This window comes from Aythya ferina, assembly GCF_964211825.1.
Source record: "Aythya ferina genome assembly, chromosome: 2".
NCBI classification, from domain to species: domain Eukaryota; kingdom Metazoa; phylum Chordata; class Aves; order Anseriformes; family Anatidae; genus Aythya; species Aythya ferina.
The window spans coordinates 56,241,053-56,266,349 of NC_140297.1; the positions used below are offsets into that span (position 1 = coordinate 56,241,053).

General features: G+C 38.0%; 1 protein-coding gene across 1 annotated transcript in view; it reads right to left on the bottom strand.

Annotated features, from left to right (window-relative positions):
• Positions 1-25,297, bottom strand: part of CNTNAP2 (contactin associated protein 2) — a 1,138,684-nt gene that overhangs the window by 795,108 nt on the left and 318,279 nt on the right. Inside the window, exon 3 of the mRNA XM_084507662.1 lies at positions 1,650-1,760. Coding sequence (XP_084363788.1) covers positions 1,650-1,760 — 111 coding nt within the window. The remainder of the gene's footprint in view (positions 1-1,649; positions 1,761-25,297) is intronic.

A 25,297-nucleotide genomic window follows, 5' to 3' on the forward strand; every position in this document is an offset into this window, starting at 1 on the left:
CAAAAGTCTAGTAAACTAAAAGGAGAAATAGTCATGCAAAATAAATATGACAATCTTGCCTGGCAGGGTGATATGAAATTTTATATTTTCAAAGTTATCCTAATGACCAACTTTTTTTTCTGTTTTCAAAGAGGTAATAGCATGGAACTTAAAATAATTGTGATCAGATACAGAGAGAGATTAAACCCATTTTCTTTCTTTCTTTTTCTGTAATAAAATCTGGAACAATAATTATTCTTTGATAAAAATTTCAATCAGGCTAACAGTAAATGTATAGCTTTGCCCATAAGGTTTTTTGTTTGTTTGTTTTTGGCTCAGAAACTGCACAAACCATAGTCCAAAAAATTGGTAGTAGAAACATGGGCAGCCTAGACTATAATCTGAATGGAACATATTATGCCTTTAACTTCTAGGGTGTTCCACCAGTTGAAAGTATTTCAGATTTTATTTACAAACACACAAAGAAAAAGACTATTTTGTTTTAATGGTTTCTGCTTTGGTTGGTTGGTTGGTTTTGAGAAGACAGAATATAGTACCTAGGCAACACAATTCTTGCAGGAGCAGGAAGACTAAAGCAGTAGTGCAAACAAACCAACCTTCAACAAGGCTGGTGTTTTGCTGTTATGCAAAATGACCATCATGATTTAGAAGATAGAGGTACTATAACTTCTTGATCTTGCTTCTTCCTCCCTGGAGTGAAAGGATTTCTTAGTTCTAAGTCCACAAAGTCAATTCATTATACCCCTGACATGTATTTGGTGGGGAGGGGAGGGGGAAGATAAAATTTTGGTATTGATTCAAAAGCTAATTCCCCAAGAATCTGTGAAATTTTAGATTTTAGGACTTTGAAGTTATTTAGGGAAAAAAATAATATTCAGAATACTGTTTTTCTGTTAATCTAACCTTCATGTTTAAAAGTGTCATTCCTGTGAAAATAGTTTAGAGTTCTATATAAATATGGCATATACACAGATATCTAGAAATATGAAGGAAAGCTATGAAAATTCCTGTGGGTGAAAGTAAAGACTTGCATTCAGACCTTAGATATAAATAAATTTGCTTAGATCAAGGGATATAATTGGATCAGGTTGAGCATCATACTTATACTGATGCTCAACTGATTTCTTCCAGCTACCATATTTGAGCTGGCTTTATTACTTCTGAACAACCCATTGTGTTACAGAAATACATGGAAAGGGTAAAGCTCCTAGTAGTAATGCTACAAAAAGCTGAATTTTTCCACATTGCCAACACGGAAAACAGGTCAAATCAACAAAGCAAATTGAGGTTTAATTTTTGCTCCAACATCCATGACCTTGGAAATGTTCATTTACCCTATGAACACAGATATACCCTTTTAGCTGAAGTCAATTATTCAACTGCACCGTGTGACTCCATCAACATTAGGAATTTGGCCCACCCATTATCAGCAATGTTTTTCTCCCTGTGGTGCAACAGTGTGCAATTACTGTCACATACAATGAAAAATAAATTCATTCTGTTTACAAAAAAGAGTCAGAGAACTAAAATTTTGTTGAAACAAACATTAGCACTAATATTATACATAAAAAGCATTTTTGTATTGAAAATATCACCCATTGCTTTTTTTCAAAATATGTGAACATGTAGTTATAGATAGTGCCCCTTACCTCCTCTTTTGTTTAACTTGGCATACCCTGGCACATAGCTGCTTGTCATAAATGATGAACTGCTGAAGGAAGAGTGGGGTAATGCTGAGACCAGAGCTTCATCACACTTTTCTGAAACACAAGAAGACAGATTAATTTTATACCATTAATTATTCATACACATTAAGGGGCAATGTTTATTTTGGGTAATAAAGTCTCGTCACTGGTATACATGCAGAATGCATGTGGACATATCCCAACATTTCAATAAAAATTAAAATAAACACAAAGAAAAAATAAAGACTTCAACAAAGTTAGGACAGTTGAGCAATGTTGATGCTTAACCATGGGTGACCACTGTTCTTTAAAATAATACAAACAAACAAAAAAGCCTGCCCTGATATATCTGGAAAGTTTTTGATGATATGTAAAGAGTGATAAAGAAAATTATTATCATGAAAGCTTTGTAAGAAATAGATAAGATATAAACTCTCAGTTCCGTAATAGAGATGCTGATAACAATCGGACAGTTTATGAGCCTGAAATATGGGACCAAATTGAGGTCAAGGTGTGGGACTCTGCAACTGAAAACGACAAGGTTGCAGTGGGATTGCTCGGCACCTGGCGAGCAATCTCTGAGGCCTTAAAGAGCCCTGTGGAGCCACAATCACAAACGTGTGGTTTACCAGATAGTGAGGCAGCTGCGGGCTCGTTTACTAATCCGACTGCTTTGCCGTCGCCCCCCCCCCACAGCTACTGCCATTGAAGGCCTTTGCTATTGCGCCCCCTGCTGACCTGGGCGTGCCTTTTGACCCAGGCCTATTGGCCTTGAAAAGGAGATGGATATGCTTTTCTTCGACCCGGGAAGAACGGGATACATAAGGCCCGAAGACCGAGTTGCTTCTCAACTTAAAGCGAGACATATTGTTCAAAAGGAGTGGAAAATGAAGACTTGTTTGTAGTCAAGAAAAGGAATTGAAAATGGAGACTTTTTAGTCATGGAACTTAAAGGATTGTTTGTTCCCTTTTCTGATTGTACATACGTATATGCATACTCGGGTTTAGTATGTAAAAGCAATGTTCTATATATTTAGAAAGTTTGATGTTCTTGTGTGCGTGTTGGTGGAGCGTAGACTCCTCGCACACCCAGCACTGTTTACTTGCCTTTTATACCTTTTATAAATATTTCTTTTACAAATATTACTAAATTCAGATTGAGTTGAGGCTTCATTTATAGCATAAGGAATAGGCATGTTAAAAAAGATATTAAATCTCTTCAATAACTCATGGCTCTAGGTCCAGTAGAACAAAAGTACAAAGACTGCTTACACAAGCTAATATTTCTGTCTTTGTATGAAAGTTTCACAAAGTATATTGCACTTTTAAACCTCTTTCACAACATGAGATGCTGTTATGCTACAGATTTAAGGGGAAAGGAAATATATGCCTGTCAGGGGTACTTGCTAGATATAGCCTTTGGTACATTTGGGGTAGTTAAATAACCTTGTATAATTTTTTTATTTTATTTTATATTTTATTTTATTTTATTTTATTTTATTTTATTTTATTTTATTTTATTTTATTTTATTTTATTTTATTTTATTTTATTTTATTTTATTTTATTTTGCTTTACTTTACTTTACTGTGGGAAGAGGGGAAAAGACCTTAAAGATCATAGGCAGGGATGTCACCCACTAGAACAGGACTAGAACAGGTTGCCCAGGACCTTATCCAACCAGCTCTTAAACACCTCCAGGGATGGTGCATCCACAACCTCTTCAGGCAACCTGTTCCAGTGCCTCACAACCCTCTGAGTAAAGAATTTACTCCAAACCTGTAATCTAAAACTCCCCTGTTAGTTTAAAATCATTCACCCTTGTCCTGTCTGCCTGAACAAATTCTCCATCTTTTTTATAAGCCCCCTTTAAGTACTGTGAAGCTGCAATGAGATCATCCTCATGCCTTCTCTTCTCTAGACTGCACAGCCTCAGTTCTCTCAGCCTTTATTCATAGGAGAGGTGCTCCAGCCCTCTTTGTGGCCCTTCTCTGGACTCACTCTAACAGCTCCACATTCTTCTTGTGCTGAGGGCCCCAGACCTGGACACAGCACTCCAAGTGGCAGAGCAGAAGGGGACAATCACCTCCCTCGACCTGCTGGCTGCTCAATGTGAGTCTTACATAAGTCTTATTTGCCTTCTTGCTTTTTATTTATTTATTTTTTTTATTATTTTTTTTTTTTCTGTTGGACTCTGTGTATTATTTTCTCACTGTGCTCTTGTGAGTATAGTGTGTTTTCTGTATTGCAGAAATCTTCAGATGCTGCATATGAATTAAATTTCACCGGAGAGTCTTGACAGACTGCTAGGGAGCCACGTTTACACTCAATTTCATGAGCAAATGAGTCCAAGTATAACTGGATCTTTTCTGTAAGTATCTCTGGAGATCAGCTGTAATCTAAATGATTAGCGGAGCTAATATGGATTGCTTGGGATGTTTCACATTCGACCTCAAGCTGCATACCATCAATACAGATAACACGTTACTCAAAAGGGTGGCTACTGCTGAACAGGAAGAAAATATAGCAGCTATTTTCCCACCTCTGTGGTGAAGCCATAAACTATATGAATTTAGTGGTCTCCACACAACACAATCTTTACTGCTCAAGGCTACTTATTTTGAGGCTTACTTCAATAAATAATAAGAGTACTTCCCTCTCCTCCCCATGCCTTTCTGTAGATCTCTGTAAGAAAGGGAACAAGTCCCAGGTAATGTTTACTGTGGAGTCTACTTTGTTCACAGCAGAGAACAGGAAGTCAGGCCTGTTTCTTTGTTCCATCTTTTGAATTACTTGTTCCATCTTTTGAATTACTTGTTCCAGCTTTTGGAATTACTCTTCAGGCAGCACTGGATGAGCCACATTTCTAAAAAAGGTATTCAGATGCCCAGAGACACAAACAATACATGTTTTTCCAAAGTATCTTTTTAACTGAACTTTTTTTACGGACACCTACTGACTAATTTAAGAGTAGACAAAGCCTTATTAATCTCAAAGGTCATGGTATGGCTATATATTTTGTCTCCCATTCCATTCCATTCCATTCCATTCCATTCCATTCCATTCCAGGGCCAGGTTACTAATAAATCAGAAAGCTTTCTTGTTTTGAGGATTTATTATACAAATATTTGTAAGTGCATGTGGGAAATATTCAAAATAGTAGTATCGTAACAATAGCATACAGGTACAGTGTGACTACAACCAGACATTTCCGGCTGCACTGCCTTACCAAATGGCATACAACATGCTCCACAGCAATCTATATTCTTCATACTTCTATCTAACTTCTGAAATTGAAAAAATATTTAAAGGAAATGTTATTAATTACTGTGACCTACAATTTAAGCTGATAGAGCGCAATATCTAATTTGTAAAATATCTAAATATCTAAAATAACTAATTTGGAATCTTTACACATACAGAGGTGTGCAAAGCAGACTTTTGAAATTCAGATTTAACATACATTTCAACACTTCACAAAAGAAAAATAGAAAAATTGTGTGCCCAAATTTTGTACTCTTTCATTTTTCAGGAATTGCAAAAAAATAAATCTATAAAGATATAAAAGAAATATATATTTTCTATAGGATTTTATATTTGGAAAGAATGGAGGTCCTTAAAATTAAATGAACATCTTTATAATTTATAAGCATTTAATTTTGAATGATTTAAAATTATTAAGTACATTATTTTTATTGTTTCTGAAATGTAGCTCAGCAATGTTTCTTGTTTTGTCTTGTTTTTCTTTTTGTTTTGTTTGTTTGTTTTTAGTTAGAAAAATGTGGAAAGAAAAAAAGCCCACTCTTCAGGCAGGGAGATTTTCCTACCATTTGAATGTACATGGAAAACTAACCCAGATTTCTGTTTTTGTTGTAGAGCCTGCAGAACTATCCTAATGTTGATCAAGAATCATAGTAAATCATAGTCCACGTGCATTTAGAATTTGGCAGTTCATGCCACCCTGCTATTTCATCTTTTGTGAATAATAAATTTATAACCTGTTTTGCGTAGTATGCACCTGGAAGAGTTATAAGGTGAAATTTTCCATCCTATTTTTCATTTATTTATTTATTTTACAGAATCAGGTCAATTGTATGTGGAATATTCAGAAGCAAATCAGTCTGGTTGTACACTTGCAATTTCATTAAACTGTCCTTATTTCATAAGTCTCAAACCTAAGCAAAGTTAAATTCATAAATATATTTTTTTTGCAAATTATTCAATCCTTAGATGCCTCTTCTGAGTTTTTAACCATCTGACACCTAAATATTATTCCTCACTTTTTCATTCAGGTAAATACCTGAATGTTATGAAGGATGTTACAGCCAATAAAGTTCCTTCTCAGGTATCTTTGCAGGTAGGTAGGATTTTTCCCTGACAGAGGTATCTACCTGAGTTAAGTTTGGAGAAGCCAACCTTGGAGTAAGGTTTCAATAAAAGCTTAGAGAAGAACCCACAAGGCTGGAAGAGGGAAGAGATCTCTGAAAATCTTCTTGATTTATCTTGTCAAGTCCCATTAGCTTAAAATACATTTTCCAGTTACCTTACCTGTGTTCTCCCTCAGTCTACCTTACATCAACAAGCAGCATCTGTTTTTTTGTTCGGTGTGCCTGTTTGTTTGTTTTTCAAGACCCACAGATAATGCATGATAACTAGTTCCCTGAATGACATCATTTTCAGTCAGTTTAATTTTTCATGATCCCTTCAACACATTTCCATCTCTAAGATTAAGCTTTTATATTTGAAGTGAACAAGTAAACAAACGAAAACAAGTAAACAAAACAAGTAACAAACGAAACACTATACCACAAGTGCAAAACAAAGATATTTTCAGCATTTTGTATAGAACCTACACCATTGTAGACATCATACCATTTTTACAAAATGAAAGAATTTAATTTCATAAGAGATGATAAAATGCTTTTATCCACCCATTTGCAGATTGGTTAGCATGCTTGGCAGAATTCTCAACTCAGAGCAAAAGTTTGAGATTCCTCTTTGAATGTGTTTTATACTAGAAAAAGCATTCAAACACCCATTCACACCCATTCCCCATAATGGCTGTGAAGGAAACTCTGCTTCTACCAGGCAGACAAAATATTTAATACCATGAATACAAAACAACAAACAACAACAACAAAGAACAAAATTATTAGGGTATGCAAAATGCAGACAATGTTTCTCAATTTGCACAGCTGAAAATAAATATTACTTCAGAAAAAAATGAAAGGTACTTTTTTTTTTTTTCCCCAAAGATATTATTAATTACATGTTTGTGAACTGTTGTTTACTTTCATTTTCTTTTTAGAGAAAACAAGTATATCATATTCTCATATTCATAAAGTACTTTGAGTACTCCTGTAGCCATGGGATAACCAGCACAACAAGCAAACTACTTGTATTTCAGCATCCTTCCCTCCTCCCCCCCCACTCCCCCGAGTTTTCTGACAGAAGTAAAATTTATGAATAAAGTTAATACTTAAATTGAATGATTTAATCTCATCAGAATAAAATAGCAAACATTTTAAAATATCCGTGTCAATTCTTTTTTCTAACTGAGGAGAGCTAAATTCAGAACCATCAGTCGGAAAAAGGAACTCAGGTTTTTGAATTCCAACTAGTTTATAATCCCATAAAATGCAGTGTGGACACAAAATTTAGTTTATGTGTGCCCAAAGTCCAGCTTTTTATTCTACATTCATTGGAGACATTACAATATTAGCAGCAGAAAAAAAAGTCTATCACCATTTTCATTATTGCGAGGAGATACAGATTTGGAGTGTTGAAGGACTTTTCTAATTTTCTTTATTTTCTTAAAATACCAATGAAAGGAAAGCCAGGTATGGCACTAATTCTCAGCATGAACACAAGAAGCAGTATCAAGGAACTGCATAGTCAGATGCTGAGAAAGAAAAGGCTAGCTCAGTTTTTCACTTTATACAAAGTGCAGACCCCAATCTCTGCTAGGGTCATTATCTTCTTTGTCATCATTATTAAAAATACAACTAATATATAATTTCACTTAATTTACTTTACCTGCTTTGGTAATGGTTTGAAATACTAACTTGTTATGAAATACTTTTTTATTCATCACGCTGTGGTGGTTTTACCGTGCTGGGCAGCTAAACCCCACAACCGCTCTCTCACTCCCCCTCCTTTAGATGAGGAGGGGGAGAAGTAAAGCAAAGAACAACTCACGGGTTGAGATAAGGATAATTTAATTAAAGGGAAATAATTATAATAATTAAATAAAGACTACCATGAACTAAACAATTTAACTAAGGGGAAGTAAAAGGGAAAAGGGGAAAAAGGGAGGAAAACAAACAAACAAAATAAATGAAAGCTATATGGAAGTGCAGAGGAAAGAAATTACTCTCTACTTCCCACAAATGAGCGATGATTGACCACGTCCTTGAAGCAAGGCCTCAACGCACGCAGCCGGTGTTCGAGAGGAGGACTGACGTCTTCTCAACAAGAGCCCACCCCTCCCCTCTTCTTCCTGTTGCCACCTTTTATTGCTGAGTGTGACACCACATGGTATGGAATATCCCTTTGATTGGTTTAGGTCAGCTGCCCTAGTGATGTTTCTCTCCTCACTTTTTTTGCCCACCCCCTAGGAGGGTTAGAGAAAGGCCCAATGCTGTGCCACTGCTGCTCAGCAGTAGACACAACACTGGTGTGATAACACTGCTGTTCCAGCTACAAGTACAGAGTACGGCACTGAATGGGCTGCTGCCGGGAAAGTTAACATTCCAGCCAGACCCAGTACACACGCGAGAATGATGCCACTAAGATGAGCATCCAAATTATATCTCATTATACTAAAGAAACTGGAATATAGAATACGATTTATTTATATTTTGTCCTGATAATTCAATACAGTCAAATGGCTTTAAAGGCCCATGTTAAAGTGTCGTGGTTTAACCCAGCTGGCAGCTAAACACCACGCAGCCGTTCGCTCACCCTCCCCCCTCCCTCTCTGGGACGGGGGAGAGAAATGGAAAGTGAAGCCCGTGAGTTGAGATAAAGACAGTTTAATAAGACAGGAAAATAATAATAATAATAATAATAATACAATGATGATAATAGTACTACTAATAATAATATGTACAAACAAGTGATGCACAATGCAATTGCTCACCACCCGCTGACCGATGCCCAGCTTAACCCCGAGCAGTCCGGCCCCCTCCCCCCGGCTAGCCACCCCTATATATTGTTTAGCATGACGTCAGATGGTATGGAATACCCCTTTGGCTAGTTTGGGTCACCTGTCCTGGGTCTGTCCCCTCCCAGCTCTTACTGCACCCCCAGCCTGCCTGTTGGCAGGACAGAGCAAAAGTCTGAGGTGTCCTTGGCTTGGTATAAGCACTGCTCTGCAACAATTAAAACATCGGGGTGTTATCAGCACTCTTCTCATCCTAAGCCAAAACACAGCATTCCACCAGCTACTAGGAAGAAAATTAATTCTGTTCTAACTGAAACCAGGACATCTATCCACCCCTTATTCCATACCATTTATGTCATGCTCAGGTTACACTCTTTTCCATACATTCTAATTAGTCACCTATAGTAGTCATGGTAGTGGTAACATACAGTATTATATAGCAATTAACATGGTACAATTCAGTTCATGGGCTATTCTCACCCAGTATTAAATCTCCTTGAGGTACACACCGGACCTCTCCGTTCTTTTGCATCACCCACCAAGTGTATCCAGGTCCCTGAGCGAAAACAATTCCACGAATGGGTTTGCCTTTTCCTGAGGCAGGAGTAGCCCAGACTGTTTTACCCAGCATATTTTTTACATGCACTACAGGAACTTTATCCCCATCTACAGTACGTAACAGGTTTGATTGGGCAGGTCCAGCTCGGTTGGCAGATCCCCTAGTATTGACTAGCCAGGTGGCCTTTGCCAAATGCGTATCCCAGTTTTTGAATGTCCCAGCGCCCATTGCTTTCAATGTAGTCTTTAACAGTCCATTGTATCGTTCAACTTTCCCGGAGGCTGGTGCATGATAGGGGATGTGATACACCCACTCAATACCATGTTCTTTGGCCCAAGTGTCTATAAGGTTGTTTCGGAAATGAGTTCCATTGTCTGACTCTATTCTTTCTGGGGTACCATGTCGCCATAGGACTTGCTTTTCAAGGCCCAGGATAGTGTTCCGGGCGGTGGCATGAGGCACAGGGTATGTTTCCAGCCATCCGGTGGTTGCTTCCACCATTGTAAGTACGTGGTGCTTGCCATTGCGAGTTTGAGGGAGTGTGATGTAATCAATCTGCCAGGCCTCTCCATATTTATATTTCAGCCATCGTCCTCCATACCAAAGAGGCTTTGACCGTTTGGCTTGCTTGATTGCAGCACATGTTTCACAGTCATGAATAACCTGTGCTATAGCGTCCATGGTCAGGTCCACCCCTCGATCACGAGCCCATCTGTATGTTGCATCTCTACCTTGATGGCCTGAGGTGTCATGGGCCCATCGGGCTATAAATAATTCACCTTTATGCTGCCAATCCAGATCCACCTGAGCTACTTCAATCTTAGCAGCCTGATCCACCTGCTGGTTGTTCTGATGTTCTTCAGTAGCCCGATTCTTGGGCACATGAGCATCTACGTGACGTACTTTCACAGCCAGGTTCTCTACCCGAGCAGCGATATCTTGCCACAATGCAGCAGCCCAGATGGGTTTGCCCCTACGCTGCCAGTTGTTTTGCTTCCATTGCTGTAACCATCCCCACAGGGCATTTGCTACCATCCATGAATCGGTGTAGAGATAGAGAACTGGCCATTTTTCTCGTTCAGCAATGTCTAAAGCCAGCTGAATGGCCTTCACTTCTGCAAACTGACTCGATTCACCTTCTCCCTCAGCAGCTTCTGCAACTCGTCGTGTAGGACTCCATACAGCAGCCTTCCATCTTCGATGCTTCCCCACTATACGACAGGACCCATCAGTGAACAGGGCATATTTCTTTTCATTTTCTGGTAACTGGTTGTACAGTGGGGCTTCTTCAGCACGACCCACCTCCTCCTCTGATGATATCCCAAAGTATTTACCTTCTGGCCAGTCCATAATCACTTCCAATATTCCTGGGCGACTGGGGTTTCCTATTTGAGCCCGCTGAGTAATCAGTGCAATCCACTTGCTCCATGTAGCATCAGTTGCATGATGCGTAGAAGAGACCCTTCCCTTGAACATCCAGCCTAGTACCGGCAATCGGGGTGCTAGGAGGAGCTGCGCTTCAGTACCGACCACCTCTGAAGCAGATCGAACTCCTTCATATGCTGCCAGTATCTCCTTTTCAGTTGGAGTATAGCGGGCCTCAGACCCTCTGTATCCCCGGCTCCAAAACCCCAGGGGCCGACCTCGAGTTTCCCCAGGTTCTTTCTGCCAGAGGCTCCAGGTGGGGCCGTTCTCCCCAGCTGCAGTGTAGAGCACATTCTTTACATCTGGTCCTGTTCGAACTGGCCCAAGGGCTACTGCATGGACTATTTCCTGCTTAATTTGTTCAAAGGCTTGTCGTTGTTCAGGGCCCCATTCAAATTCATTCTTCTTACGGGTTACTTGGTAGAGCGGGTTTACAATCAGACTGTAATTTGGGATGTGCATTCTCCAAAACCCCACAACACCTAGGAAAGTCTGTGTTTCTTTTTTGTTAGTTGGTGGAGACATAGCTGTTATTTTGTTGATCACATCCATTGGGATTTGACGACGTCCATCTTGCCATTTTATTCCTAAAAACTGGATCTCTCGTGCAGGTCCTTTGACTTTATTTTGTTTTATGGCAAAACCGGCTTTCAGAAGGATTTGGACTATTTTCTTCCCTTTCTCGAAAACTTCCTCTGCTGTGTCACCCCACACAATAATGTCATCGATGTACTGCAGGTGTTCAGGAGCTTCCTCCTGCTCCAGTGCAGACTGGATCAGCCCATGGCAAATGGTAGGGCTGTGTTTCCACCCCTGGGGCAGTCGATTCCAAGTATATTGGACTCCCCTCCAAGTGAAAGCAAACTGTGGCCTGCACTCTGCTGCTAGAGGGATGGAGAAAAATGCATTAGCGATATCAATTGTGGCGTACCACTTGGCTGCCTTCGATTCAAGTTCGTACTGAAGTTCCAGCATGTCCGGCACTGCAGCACTCAGTGGTGGCGTCACTTCGTTCAGGCCACGATAGTCCACTGTTAGTCTCCACTCACCATTAGACTTTCGCACTGGCCATATGGGACTATTGAAAGGTGAATGAGTCTTGCTGATCACTCCTTGGCTCTCCAATTGACGAATTAGCTTATGGATGGGAATCAGGGAGTCCCGGTTAGTGCGATATTGCCGCGGGTGCACAGTTGTGGTAGCGATTGGCACTTGCTGTTCTTCGACCCTCAGCAACCCCACAACAGAGGGGTCCTCTGAGAGACCAGGCAAGGTAGATAATTGTTTAATGCCCTCTGTCTCTAAGGCAGCTATACCAAAAGCCCACCGGAACCCTTTTGGGTCCTTGCAATATCCTCTTTTGAGATAGTCTATGCCAAGGATACATGGAGCATCCGGGCCAGTCACAATACGGTGTGGAGATAATGTATATATATTATTTTCTGAATTTATATATTATTTTATGAATAATGTATATATATTATTTTCTTACTAAAAACAGTCATTGATTTTTAAACTTTGTTTTAATTTTCTAGTATCATTTACATAATGAAGATATGGTTAGTTATGCAATAAGCATGCATCCAATAACATCTCATTATAATGTCAGTATAAGCATTACTTTCATACTCTCACATCCTCCTAATAGCTTCAGGCAAAAAGTACTGATACATTAACACTAGCCTACACCATGCAACTGATTAAAGGCCAGTGCTTGTGCACTTGATCAGAAAAAAAAAATAATTAAAATTTTATTATAATGCAAACTTTTTTCAGAAGAAGGAATTATATTATTTACTTCTTAATTGTCTCATGCCTGTCCTTCTGGAAAATGACTTGTGGGATTCAGCTAGAATCCAACTAAAGACAGAATTTTACACATCAAGTTACCACATGTTCTGTTTCTTATTGGTACCATTCTTTCATTTTTAAGAAAGAAAGAAAAAAAAAAAGGTAAAGAGGTCTAACTCATAAGATTTTTTGAAGAGGACATTAGGGAAAAAGTTGACAAGCAATCATTCTGTAGGGAAGGTGTTTTTGTTTTTGCTTGTAGGGAGGCATACATATAATTCAAAAGACACAATGGCCATTGATATTCCACAGAACACCCGAGGAAGTCATGGAGTAAAATAAAACATAAGGATAAACAGAACAATCACAGAAGACACCAATATTTGGTTTCAGAGGATGCTACAGCCTCATCTTAGTTTAGACCTTCTGTTTGGATTTCTTCCCTTGAAGTATTTCTACTAACTCTGAGAAATATGATGACTTTCTGCGCAAAGAACTTCACAGGAGATATACGAGAAAACAGGTACCTGTAATACATAAAATATATTGTGACTAAGTAAACATTGTGGTGTCTTTTTTCTCCCAAAGCAAAAACATGTGTTTGTATTTTCCTGTATAAAACAAATTATGTCAACATTTCAAAATGAGCTATTTAACTGAAAGACCATTATTGACCAGGCTATAGGATGTAAAATCACAGGACATCCACTGTCTGGCATGATCAGTGTTGCTAATTCAGATCTTAATGATAATGCAATACAGGTTGAGACTGAATTGAACCAATGGAAGGATGGTGAGGCAAATAGTATTACTACCTTCACTCTTTGCATTGCCCCATGCAAAATTAATCTCATGTTGGAAGGAGCCAACAAAGCATCCTTAAGCAAGTTAGTTTTGCTGCTCCCAGTGGAATACTTTATGCTTTATCGTCCATTACTGTGACAAAGATTCTTTGTTTTAAAAAGAAAGCAGAAGAAAACTTGAAGTAGGAAACTCAGTTATCCAATTCTGATCTTAATGGTGATCAAAAATTATTTTAAAAGGGCTTAACCAAGCATAGGGCTAGTGCACCACTGATCCTTTTCTTTTGCCTTGGAGGCTAATTATAACAAATCCAGGTTATATTTGGAGGCTAATTATAACAAATCCAGGTTATTTATTTAAAAACAACAAATGTATTTACAATGTATGTATTTACAATGGCCCAAGTATTCATAGAATCAGAGAATATCCTGATTCAGAAAAGAACCATTCAGAAATGCTCATTAAACAGAATATTAATGTAATTCTTTGTATTGAAAGCTGGATGGGAGAAAGTTATGCATATAGGTTTGCAAAACAGATTTTTACATAGGACATGCCACTGCATTTCTCTCTCCAACTTAAATGATCACACCTGCTTTACTTTAATGTGCTATGGAAATCCTACCCAATGTGTTTTACAACAGCATTAGTTGTCCAGCTTATTCTGCAGTTAACATGTCTTTTTGAATCAAAAATGTGTTGTCTTTTTTTTTTTTTTTTCTTTCTAATTATCAAATGCAAATGGTGTTGACTATAGCATTGCCTATTACGGTATCCTCATTATCATGCACATGTACTTCTGAGACATTTTTAAGGCCAAGAGTACTTAGTAATTATGCTTGGTAAAACCTTATTATTACTACATGTGTAACATGTCAGCCAAGGAAAACAGCAAAGTTAAATTAGCATATCTGAAAAATAAAGGTGATTTATAATTACAGCCCATTCTCTCAAATTTTAAACAGATATCTGAACACTAACTTCCACAAATTACACTTTACTACCTTTTCTGGATCATGAGTTCCCATTATGTTTCAAGTGAAGGATGATTGTTGTAAATATAAATGTATACATAAATACATATGTAAATATGTATGCATACATACATACAGCAATGAAGAGCCATCTGTAAGACTTTCTAACTGTAATAAGTGCTGATGCCCAGGTAGCAGCAGGGGCCTGCTGGGCCGCTCTGTGAGGCGAGGCTGGGGCTGCTCCATGCTGGCTCCAGCAGCTCCACCACAGGGCCCGGCTGAGCCCTTCAGCCACGGGTGGGCTCCTTGGGGAGAGCAGAGCTCAGCAAGTGCCAAACACTGCTCGGCAGTGAGGAAAGGAGTGTGAGAAGCAGCCCTGTGAGCAGCCAGGGCAGGAGGTGCTCCAGGTGCCCAGCAGCCCCTGGAGTGCCCAGGCTGGAGCAGGGGAAAGGTGTTGAGAGAGGGAGTTAGGAGAATACAGTAAATCACTAATGTTTTAGAAAAGAATTTACTAACTTTTAGAAAAGGGGGAAGTGAGAGGGGAAGTTAGGGGAATCTTATCAAGTAGAGATAGAGTGATAGACAACATGAAACTAGGATGCTCAAATTAATTAAAGCAAGAAGCCTTGGGCCCCTTTACCAAGGTCAGTCTCCTAATAAGAGTGTGAGCCTATCTTAAGAAACTGGTCCTGTGAATGGACAAGAGCCAAGGAGCAACTGAGTCTGTGCAGAGACAAGAGGTCAACTAGCAGTGATGAGGAAGAGTCATCAATCTTCATCCCCACAACCCCCGAAGACCACCACCAGAATACACTGCGCAAGCATAGATGGGAGGAGTTTATGGAAATGACTCCTTGGAACTAATTTTAATATGAAGCGGGAACAGGTTGTGGGTATGTATAGGCGCAGTGTGAAACTTCATGCATATGTAACTCTTTACTGCATATAACCATGGCAAGTTGTCGCGTCAGGTGCACACGACTTTGGCGGGACTACCCCCCGTGCTGTCCAGCACTGATTGAACATACCTACTTTACAATCTTACAGATTGTGGAGTCCATTTTCCACAAGTCAGTGTGAGGAGGAAGGGGCGGCACAGAGGAGCTGCTGGGGGTGACCGCAGCCCCCGCTCCCCAGCCCCCTGCACTGCTTGGGAACTTGGGGGAGGTAGGAGTCCAGTGGGGTGAGCAGGTGGGGTGGGGTGAAAGTATTCTGGTTTTTATGTTTGTTTCCTGCCATCCAACCCTATTTGGGAATAAATCAAATTAATTTTCCCCAAGGTGAGACTGTTTTGCCTGTAATAGTAATTAGTGAGCGATCTCCCTGTCTTTATCTTGACCTGTGACCTTTTCCATCTTATTTTCTCCCCTGCCTTGTTGAGACTGCCTCAGCAAGTGAGCAGCTGGGTGGGAGTCCAACAGCCAGCCAAGGTCAGCACAGCACAGCACCTAACATTCATATGTCAGAGAGCTGACTTTGCATTGGTTGCTAAAGACACCACACAGGCTCATGACATTAATACTGACTAAATGCAGTGTAAAAACATTAAATGCTTTTATAAATCTATTCAAATGCATCTACTGAACACTGAATTTATTTGTGGAATGAATTCTCAGTATTTAAATTGCTTCTTCAGGTAGTGCTTTGTCTTTGGGATAACATTTGCACCCAAATAGCTGTGAAGGTGAGTGTGGATAATATCCTGAATTCATGCTTTCTTCCACATTTCAAGCAGACAGTTTAAATTGCCTCATTAGGATATATGCATCATCAACAATAATACACTTTCATCAAAGCACTATGAAGTATTTTTGAATCTGTGTATTCAATAGTGTGCTGGGAACTTTAAATACAGTATATTGCCAATCACCTTAAACACAGCAATTATGCTACTTTGTAATAAGACAGTCTCATATTTAGGTCTCTAACAAAATTTGGATGTTTTCATCAAACCTCAAATAACCTGCACAATACACTGAAACTTTGTCCATGGAAGGATGAGTAAATTACTTCAGTACTACTTATCTAGAATGACTCTGAGTAAAGCTCACCAAAAAGCTTGAAGTTGAAAACATTTTTTTTTTTTTCATTTAAATGCAGATGAAGGATAAAGAAACTCTGCTACTCTATTATCTCTAAGATCATACTCCATATGCAACAGAGCCTTTCAAACTTTTTTTTTCTCCATCCCATTCCTAGCCCATAACAGATTACTGAAGATACATCTGATCAAGTGAGTATAATTAAGATCTTTTGTTCCCCAGAAAATGAAGTCAGATGATGTTTAAAACAAATATTCAGTATAAACAAGATTCAAGTAAAAAATAAAATAAATAAATAAAACGTCAAACCAATGTGTCATGGGCCTCTGATTTTTCTCAATAAATTATCCTTAAATAAAAGTAAAAATAAAAATAAATAACAATTAAAAAAAAGAATGTGTATTTATTAATACATTTTCTAAAAGAAGTAAATTTTCTCACTTCTGTTCATTTCTTTCTTGGCATTAATTTAACTAAGCCATTCTTAATTTCATTTACAAAGTTAACTTCTATATTCAATGCAGTTTATTAGGACAGTAGGCTGAATGTGTAAAGAATTAGTTTTGTCTCATAAATGAACAAGATCAGAGGAAAATAAAATAAATAGCTAAGTGATCACAATTAACCAAAAAGTTCCATTCTGCTTTCTTATGAAGAATGATGGAATGCCATTTTATTGAATTCCATTATCCTAATGAAAAGGTATTCTATGATTGAAGTTAGCCAAAAGGCCTGAGAACCAAATTTCAAAAATACTAGGAACAATATTTTTTGTCATCAAAATCTCTGATTCGTAGATTTGTGCTATCTCTATATAAATCTAGAAATATTTTTTTGGTGGACATCCTCTAAATCTGGTGCAACGGAGTGATTTCAGCATTCTCTTCAGATGTCTCTGTGCACTTTTTTTTAGGGAAAAGGTTAAACCGTCATCCGTTTTTCATAAAATAATTTCAGTATACATATAAATGCAAGGAAGTTGTGACTGCTCCATCATTAAAGTATTCACGGTCAGGTTGGAGGGAGCTTTGAGCAAACTGATCTAGAGAAAGATGTCCCTGTACAAGTGTGTGTGTGTCTGTGTGGTGTGTGGAGGGGGTGGGGGGTGGGGTGGGGGTTTGAGACACACACTACACAATTTTTAAAGGTCTCTTCTAATCAATGTTCATCTGTACACTGGCTGAGACACAGATTTTTGCATTGAGATTTCAAGTTACATTAAAAGAGTATAAGAAAAAGCCTAACTTTTATGTTGTCATTTTATAGAATGTTTATTCTGAACAGGTACCTCACAAAATGCACCTTCTGCTGAGTAATTAACCATTCAGGGAAAATACTTGGAGATATTTTCTAGTTGTAGAAAATCCAGGTTGATTGATGTCAGACTAAGTTTATGAATGGATGTGCTGCACATTCAGAAAACACTGTCTCCCTGTAGCTATATTGAACTTAGAGACACGAAGAGCATCAGTTCTGGCAGTAGTACCAAAGCATCATAATTGACTTCAGGGAGAGGCAGCAGTTTATCAAAGAAGTGTAATGAGAGCAGAATCGAGCCTAGTGCCAATATTACAGCTTTCAGTTGTAATTACATAGCAATTAGCTTACTTTCCTTCTGCTTTTCAGTTCTGATCAGTCTTTATAATAGTTTGTTATATTCGCCTGTGGAAAATGACTTCTAAATGAGGGAAAATGGAAGACAGAACAAGTGTAAGCAAGAAATAAAACAACAACAAATAAGCATATATACTCAGAATAATACCATTAATAAATTAATATAGCTGATATTTACTAAGCCCTGTGAAATGACTGCAACATTTCAGAACCATGAGGATTTTACTAGCTTTCATCACAACTTGGCATCACATGCCCTTGCAAGCAGTGCAAAAGAGACAAGCACTGAATAAGTGAGGAATAAATTAGCAGTAGAGAAAATGTTTATGGATAAGGGTTTGGTAACACAAGTTAAACTTCCAAGACTACTATCCTAGGCAGTTTTGTACATATTGTACGAGACATCCTTGGAAGTAAAAAAAAATCTGCTGGTCTCATTTATGATAGAGAACTACAAACAAACAGAAACAGAGTTATAAAAAATTGCAATTCTTAATGACAGGACACGGAGAGGGGACCTTTAGGGCATACTTGCAAGCAAGTTACAATTGTGAAACAGATAGCAGACTTTTTGTTCAGGATTCCAGATGAATATTTTGTTCTTAGTTATGACAGAGTTAAGCCCTGAGGTTGTTCTATTGGACATATCTATCTTAAACTCTCAGCAAGAAATTTCATCCTTGCACTGGCAATGAAATTTCATGTCATTGCAATACACTATTTCATAATAGAATTCAGACATAATGGCAAAAATGGACAAATTTTATGTTAGTTTGTCTGAGGACACTAAATATCAAATGTTTCAAAAGCTTCTTAAATAAGTCTGAAAAGGGAAGGAAAAAAAAAGAAGGTGGAGGTTGAACAGGAGGACCTCTTTAATATAAGATTTTGCATTACCAAAATGAGGTATTTTCATGAGGCCTGAAGAGATTTTTATTTATAAACTGTTGCAAAGACAAGCATGGAAAAGACCTCTGAAATAAAACCCTTGGGGTTCTTATCAAAAATCCTGATGTCCCAGCCCATATTTATTGAGCTAACACATGCAGCCTACCATTTGCAACAAACAGAACTCAACCACTTTAAAAACCAGAAACTCCCCATGCAAAACAGACAATTTTAATTCATTCACCTTGAGCTATCAAAGTTAGTGATAATATGCAGTATTTTAATCATTGAATCCACGGAAGAATGAGCTAATTCTGCTTTTGTACTGTAAACAAACTTTCAAATAAGGGCAGAAGACAAGGCTGAACTGAAATGCACTATAAACAAAGCAGTTTGAAAAGCTGATTTTGATTAAAATATAGTTTGCTTGTAAGTATAACTATATTCCAAAACATATAAAACTTGTGTCTTTTTAATAAGGGATAGTATCTTCTGGATGTTTTGATAACTTCTGCTAGCATTGCAAACCACAGTGATAAAACATGACTAGAAATAACATCTAACTTATGTAGTAGTAGTAGTAACATTAACCAGAACCCAGATTTAATAAGATTCTTATAAACCAAGTTCAAGCACGTAAAAGAAAAGGCAGTGGGATAGCTAAAATGTTAAAACCAAGTAGGCAACTTGACAAGTTGAGCACTTGCTTCTGATTACAAAATATATTCTTAGCTGGATTTTTGAGCCCCAAATAAATAAATAAATAAATCCAGTTTGATGTTCAAAACTCTGGCAATCAAAAGTTTTTGTTTGTTTGTTTGTTTGTTTGTTCTTTCCAATTTCACACAAATTAGCATAGAAAAAAACCTGCACACTTAACTTTAGTGCCGTTGTTCCATTTCTGCAACTACTTTTCAGAGGATAGTTACATCTATTGGAGGTGAAGAGGAAGAAAAGCATGTGGCTTAATTTCAGTTGTACTCCAAAATAAGATGTACTTCAGAAACACTGAGCTTGCTTGTTATGAAAAGTTGCAAAAGCAACAGAGCTTCATTTCAACTTTGAATTAACGTCAGAACATTTTGGTAGAGTTTATTAAAATTAAAACTATGTTCTGATTTGGCACACCATTACCTTTTAAAATGTGTTGCCTGTTGATAACAAACCTGCATTTATAAGTCTGTATTCATCCAAAATCCCAGTCCATACTAAATGATCATGCATGTTATTTATACACAGTCCCCAGTGAAGCACAGCCATGAGACACAGCAGCTGCTCAGCAGAGTGCAGCACTGCTACAGGTTTATGGTGGAGGCAAGAAGGAGGAACATTAAGCTTATTTACTGTGACTGATACATAACTAAGCAAAAAAAAAAAAAAAAAATTACATAACTCTGATTGGGCAGTTCATTAATGCCACATAAGATATCTGACAAACAACACTGAACTTCATAAAATACAGTATTTTCTTCAGACATTTTCTTTCTTCCCAAAGGTCAGAGGAAGCAAGTAAGCATAAACAACACCCTGAAGCTACCTATGCAATCAAAGGGTGTCATAAAAAAATGTCCCTTTCTTTCCCTTCTTTAATTCAGAGAAGTCACTTCAAGCACCTGCAAGTTACTAACTCCCACTTGATGGCGTGGAGAAGAGCATTCAGGTCACAACAGTGCATTATAAATGGAGATGTTACACAACAGAAAGCAACAGTCAGTGAGTTCAATCCAGAACATCGTGGTGTCATATGGTTTATCAAGCAACACATTCTATAATTTATCTTGCCTTCTGAATGGCTATAAGGAATATGACTTTGTAAATAACATCATTTTGATAATAGTTTTCAGTCAGAATATTACCTGTATTTTCCACACAAGAGAAGTCAGTTTCTTGGTTAGAATTTCTTGGTTAGAATTTCTAATAAAATGGTTTCTAGAAGGAAAGAAGGATCTTAAAATTATATTATACTAAAAATAGTGTAGTTCTTTTTTTTCCTTTACCCTTCCTGATCGTATTAGAGAAAGACACTCAGTTTTATTCTACACTGATTCTTACACTACCTTATGACTTATGTTGTCATATCATCCACAGTGACATCAGGTAATGTCACTAACATTTGTCCTCTGTGACTCATTTTTTCATTCTTCCCTTAGAGGAAAAAAAACAAAAACAAAACACCACCACCACCATAAAAATAAATTAATTGTCGTGGTTTAACCCGGCCGGCAGCTAAACACCACGCAGCCGTTCGCTCACCCTCCCCCCTCCCTCTCTGGGACGGGGGAGAGAAATGGAAAGTGAAGCCCATGAGTTGAGATAAAGACAGTTTAATAAGACAGGAAAATAATAATAATAATAATAATAATAATAATAATAATAATAATAATAATAATAATACAATGATGATAATAGTACTAATAATAATATGTACAAACAAGTGATGCACAATGCAATTGCTCACCACCCGCTGACCGATGCCCAGCTTAACCCCGAGCAGTCCGGCCCCCTCCCCCGGCTAGCCACCCCTATGTATTGTTTAGCATGACGTCAGATGGTATGGAATACCCCTTTGGCTAGTTTGGGTCACCTGTCCTGGGTCTGTCCCCTCCCAGCTCTTACTGCACCCCCAGCCTGCCTGTTGGCAGGACAGAGCAAAAGTCTGAGGTGTCCTTGGCTTGGTATAAGCACTGCTCTGCAACAATTAAAACATCGGGGTGTTATCAGCACTCTTCTCATCCTAAGCCAAAACACAGCATTCCACCAGCTACCAGGAAGAAAATTTATTCTGTTCTAACTGAAACCAGGACATTAATAAAATAAAATAAAAACCTAGGGTGAACACAAGATTGAAGATTGTGTTTACTTTTGGTAAGATTTTGATTTTGCTGGAGAAATGAACCTAAAAGAGTCTGGGGAAAAAAAAAAAAAAAAAAAAAAAAAAAAAAAAGGAAGCTGACAGTAGGAGACCTTTGATTTTAATGCCAGTTCAATGATTAGTAGTGCATAATCAATGACAGGATAGATGTAACTGTGGGGTACTCTTTGTCATGTTATGCCGCCCCTAATGAAAGGACTACTTCTTTCAGTAACACTGTATTATTGACTTAGATGATTGTTTAAGAAAGATCAAATAAGCTCAATTAGGGTGCTCATTTGTATTCAGGCCATGCCATCCAGAGTTCGGTTACTAGCACTTTGCTCTTGGAGATAACAAAATGTTCGTGCATAATTTATCTCTTCATTCTTTAAATTGTAAAGGTCATTGGATGGAAGGTATTGCTTTTTTTTTTTTTTTTTTTTTTTTTTTGACTGCTATACTTTTATAGACTTTTCATTTTAATCTCTATACATCTATCATAAGCTATTGACATAAGAAAATAAATTAAGCACAGTTGATATTTTTAATTCATCCTTGCTGCTACTTGTATCCCAAGCTAGACATATCCTTCACTATCTGAAATAAATATGGACATATTTACAGACTTGACAAAAATAAATAAAATAATTCCCTCTAGAAATGCATTTATAGGTCTTTTATTTCTGCAGGAATAATTTCCTATTGTTCAGTTTTGCCTTTTCATAAAGGCCAATTAACATCTATATATATATTCTGCGTACAATCATATTCCACACACGTCCACATAGTAAAACACACATAACGGTTTCAGAGCCAGGACTCTTCAGTAAAGTGTATTAACACATTTGCACTAACCTTCCCATCAGGACAAGCCCTATGGACTCTTATAGTAGTTCTTGTGGGACAAACTCACCTTTTTTCTCCTTTCATAGGGTGTAATTGCTCATGTAAATCCAGTCCTGTGACTTGACTCATCCCTGATAGATTATCACATAGGTATGTATGGTCATGTGATGGACACACATGAAAAAGGTGATAGAGACTATCTCCTACTTGCCAACAGCTTTGTAGCACTTGATAATAGAAGCAGCTCAGAGTTTGCCAAGTGAAGTTTTTGTTGGAATTTATCTGGCCTAAGTAACATGATTTTAGTTAGTGTTCAGCCTGTATGATTGATTAGTCAAAGCAGCACAGCCACAAAGAAATACAGTATACAACAGTGTGTTTTTGAAGTAACATTGCTACAGGTATACAAGGAATCTAGTGATACGTTTCCAGAGTGAATGAAAAAAAAAAGGGGGGGGAGGGGGAGAAATTCTTCTTCCTCTATGCTATTCGTTTTGATCCTTGACATTGAAATGTCTTGTTGAAATAAACATTGCTATGTGCAGTGAGATGGTGCTGCTGACTGCCTTACCTTCACTTAAGACATTCCCTGCAAAGGAGTTCTTGTCATTTAGTATAGTTGCCTCAAAAATGTATTGTGTAGCGCCGATCATTAAGAAATCATAGAATGGCTTGGGTTGGAAGGGACCTTAAATGTCATCGAGTTCCATCACCCTCCCATGGGCAGGGATGATTTTAGTTTAAAATTATTCCCCCCTGTCATTGTCTGCCAGAGGAAAAAACAAAATAAACAAACAAACAAAAAAGTTGTTCTTCATCTTATTATAAGCCCCCTTTAAGTACTGAGAAGCCGCAATGAGGTTATCACCTAGCCTTCTCTTCTCCAGGCTGAAAATCCTCAAATCTCTCAGCTTTTCTTCATAGGAGAAGTGCTCCTGCCCTCTGATCATCTTTGTAGAGGGCTACACTCTGCACCCACTAACAGCCCCACATCCTTCTTGTGCTGGGGTCCCCAGACCTGGACACAGCACTCCAAGTAGGGCCTCACAAAGGCAGATTAGACGGGGACAATCACCTCCTTTGACCTGCTGGTCAGTGCTCTGGTGATGCAGCACAGGATGCAGTTGGCCTTCTGTTCTGCAAGCATGCACTGCTTGCTCATGTTGAGTCTTTCATCTACCAAAACCCCCAAGTCTGAAGGGCTGCTCTCAATGAGTTCTCCCAGTCTGTGCTCATATTGTCCTGACCCCCAACTCAGGTGCAGTACCTTGCACCTGGACTTATTGAACCTTATTAGGTTCACGTAGGCCCACTCCCCACTTAACCTTGTCCAGGTCCCTTTGGATGGCATCCCTTCCTTCAGTTGCACCACTCAGCTTGGTGTCATCTGCAGTCTTGCTGAAGGTGCACTCAATGCCATTGTCTATGTTGTTGATAAAGATATACAATACTGATCACGTGACAGACCTCTGAAGGCCTCCATGAACCATTGACCAGCACTCTCTGGCTGAAGCCATTCAGCCAATGCCTTATCCACCAAATAGTCTACCATTCAAATCCATCTCTCTCCAGTTTGGAGACCAGTATGTCACGTGAGACTGTGTTGGAGGCCCTAAAGAAGTCCAGGCAAATAACATTAGTTGTTCTTCCTGTGTCGACTGATGCAGTTACTTCATTAAATGAGTCAAAATGTTTCATTGTAAATTATTTCCTGCAAGAAGAATCCCATCAATGAAATTGGAAGTAATTAAAATAAGTGTTTCCTTATATTAGTACCACTACTCAAACAGACATTTCCATATGCTTAGCTTTGGGAAACAGTAATTCTTTCAAATATAAAAAGGTTACCACCGCCTTTTAAAATTAAGCAGAAGATCTTTGCTGACACTTTGAATTTAGTTCTATGGTTATTTTGAATAATCATCTGAGATAGTCCCTGTTACAGAAACATCATCCATTACGTGACAGTGTTTGCAGTACAGATGTGTATTATATAGTACACAATATAATACACATGATAAGCCAAATTATGAAGTTCAGTAATGTATATAATAAAACATGAAATAATGTCCATTCTTGTATTTTCGGTGTAATCAGTAAAATATGGAACATAACATCTAAAACAATCAAAAACAAACAAACAAAAATTTGGGTATTAAGACAGAAATGTCTGAAATACATTTCTGAATAGGAACACCTAGAAACTCTACAACTAACCATTCCTAGTTCTTAGAACTTATTAAGTATGTAACGTTCCAGAAGACACTAGAGAACATTGGGGTCTGAAGACTTTATAAGACTTTAAGCCAAGAACAAGTCTGTTCTGCTTGGATGGTATAGCAATAGAATATTAATCTACAATGTACCTATTATTTTATCTATTTTGTTGTACTTATAATCTATTTATATAAATATATAATTATATGTATTTATAATTTTAATTTTATAATACCTTACAAAGGTATCATCTACCACTGCCTTGTAAAGAATTGTAGAATGGTCAGTCTACCACTTCTCATGCAAATGCAGTTGAATTTCACTGTAGCCTCTCCTGGATGTTTCAGGATAGAACTACATTTTTACTATTTTAATATTATATTTATGTAAAATATACCTTTCAGAGATATACATAAATTTCTTCAATGTTTCGTT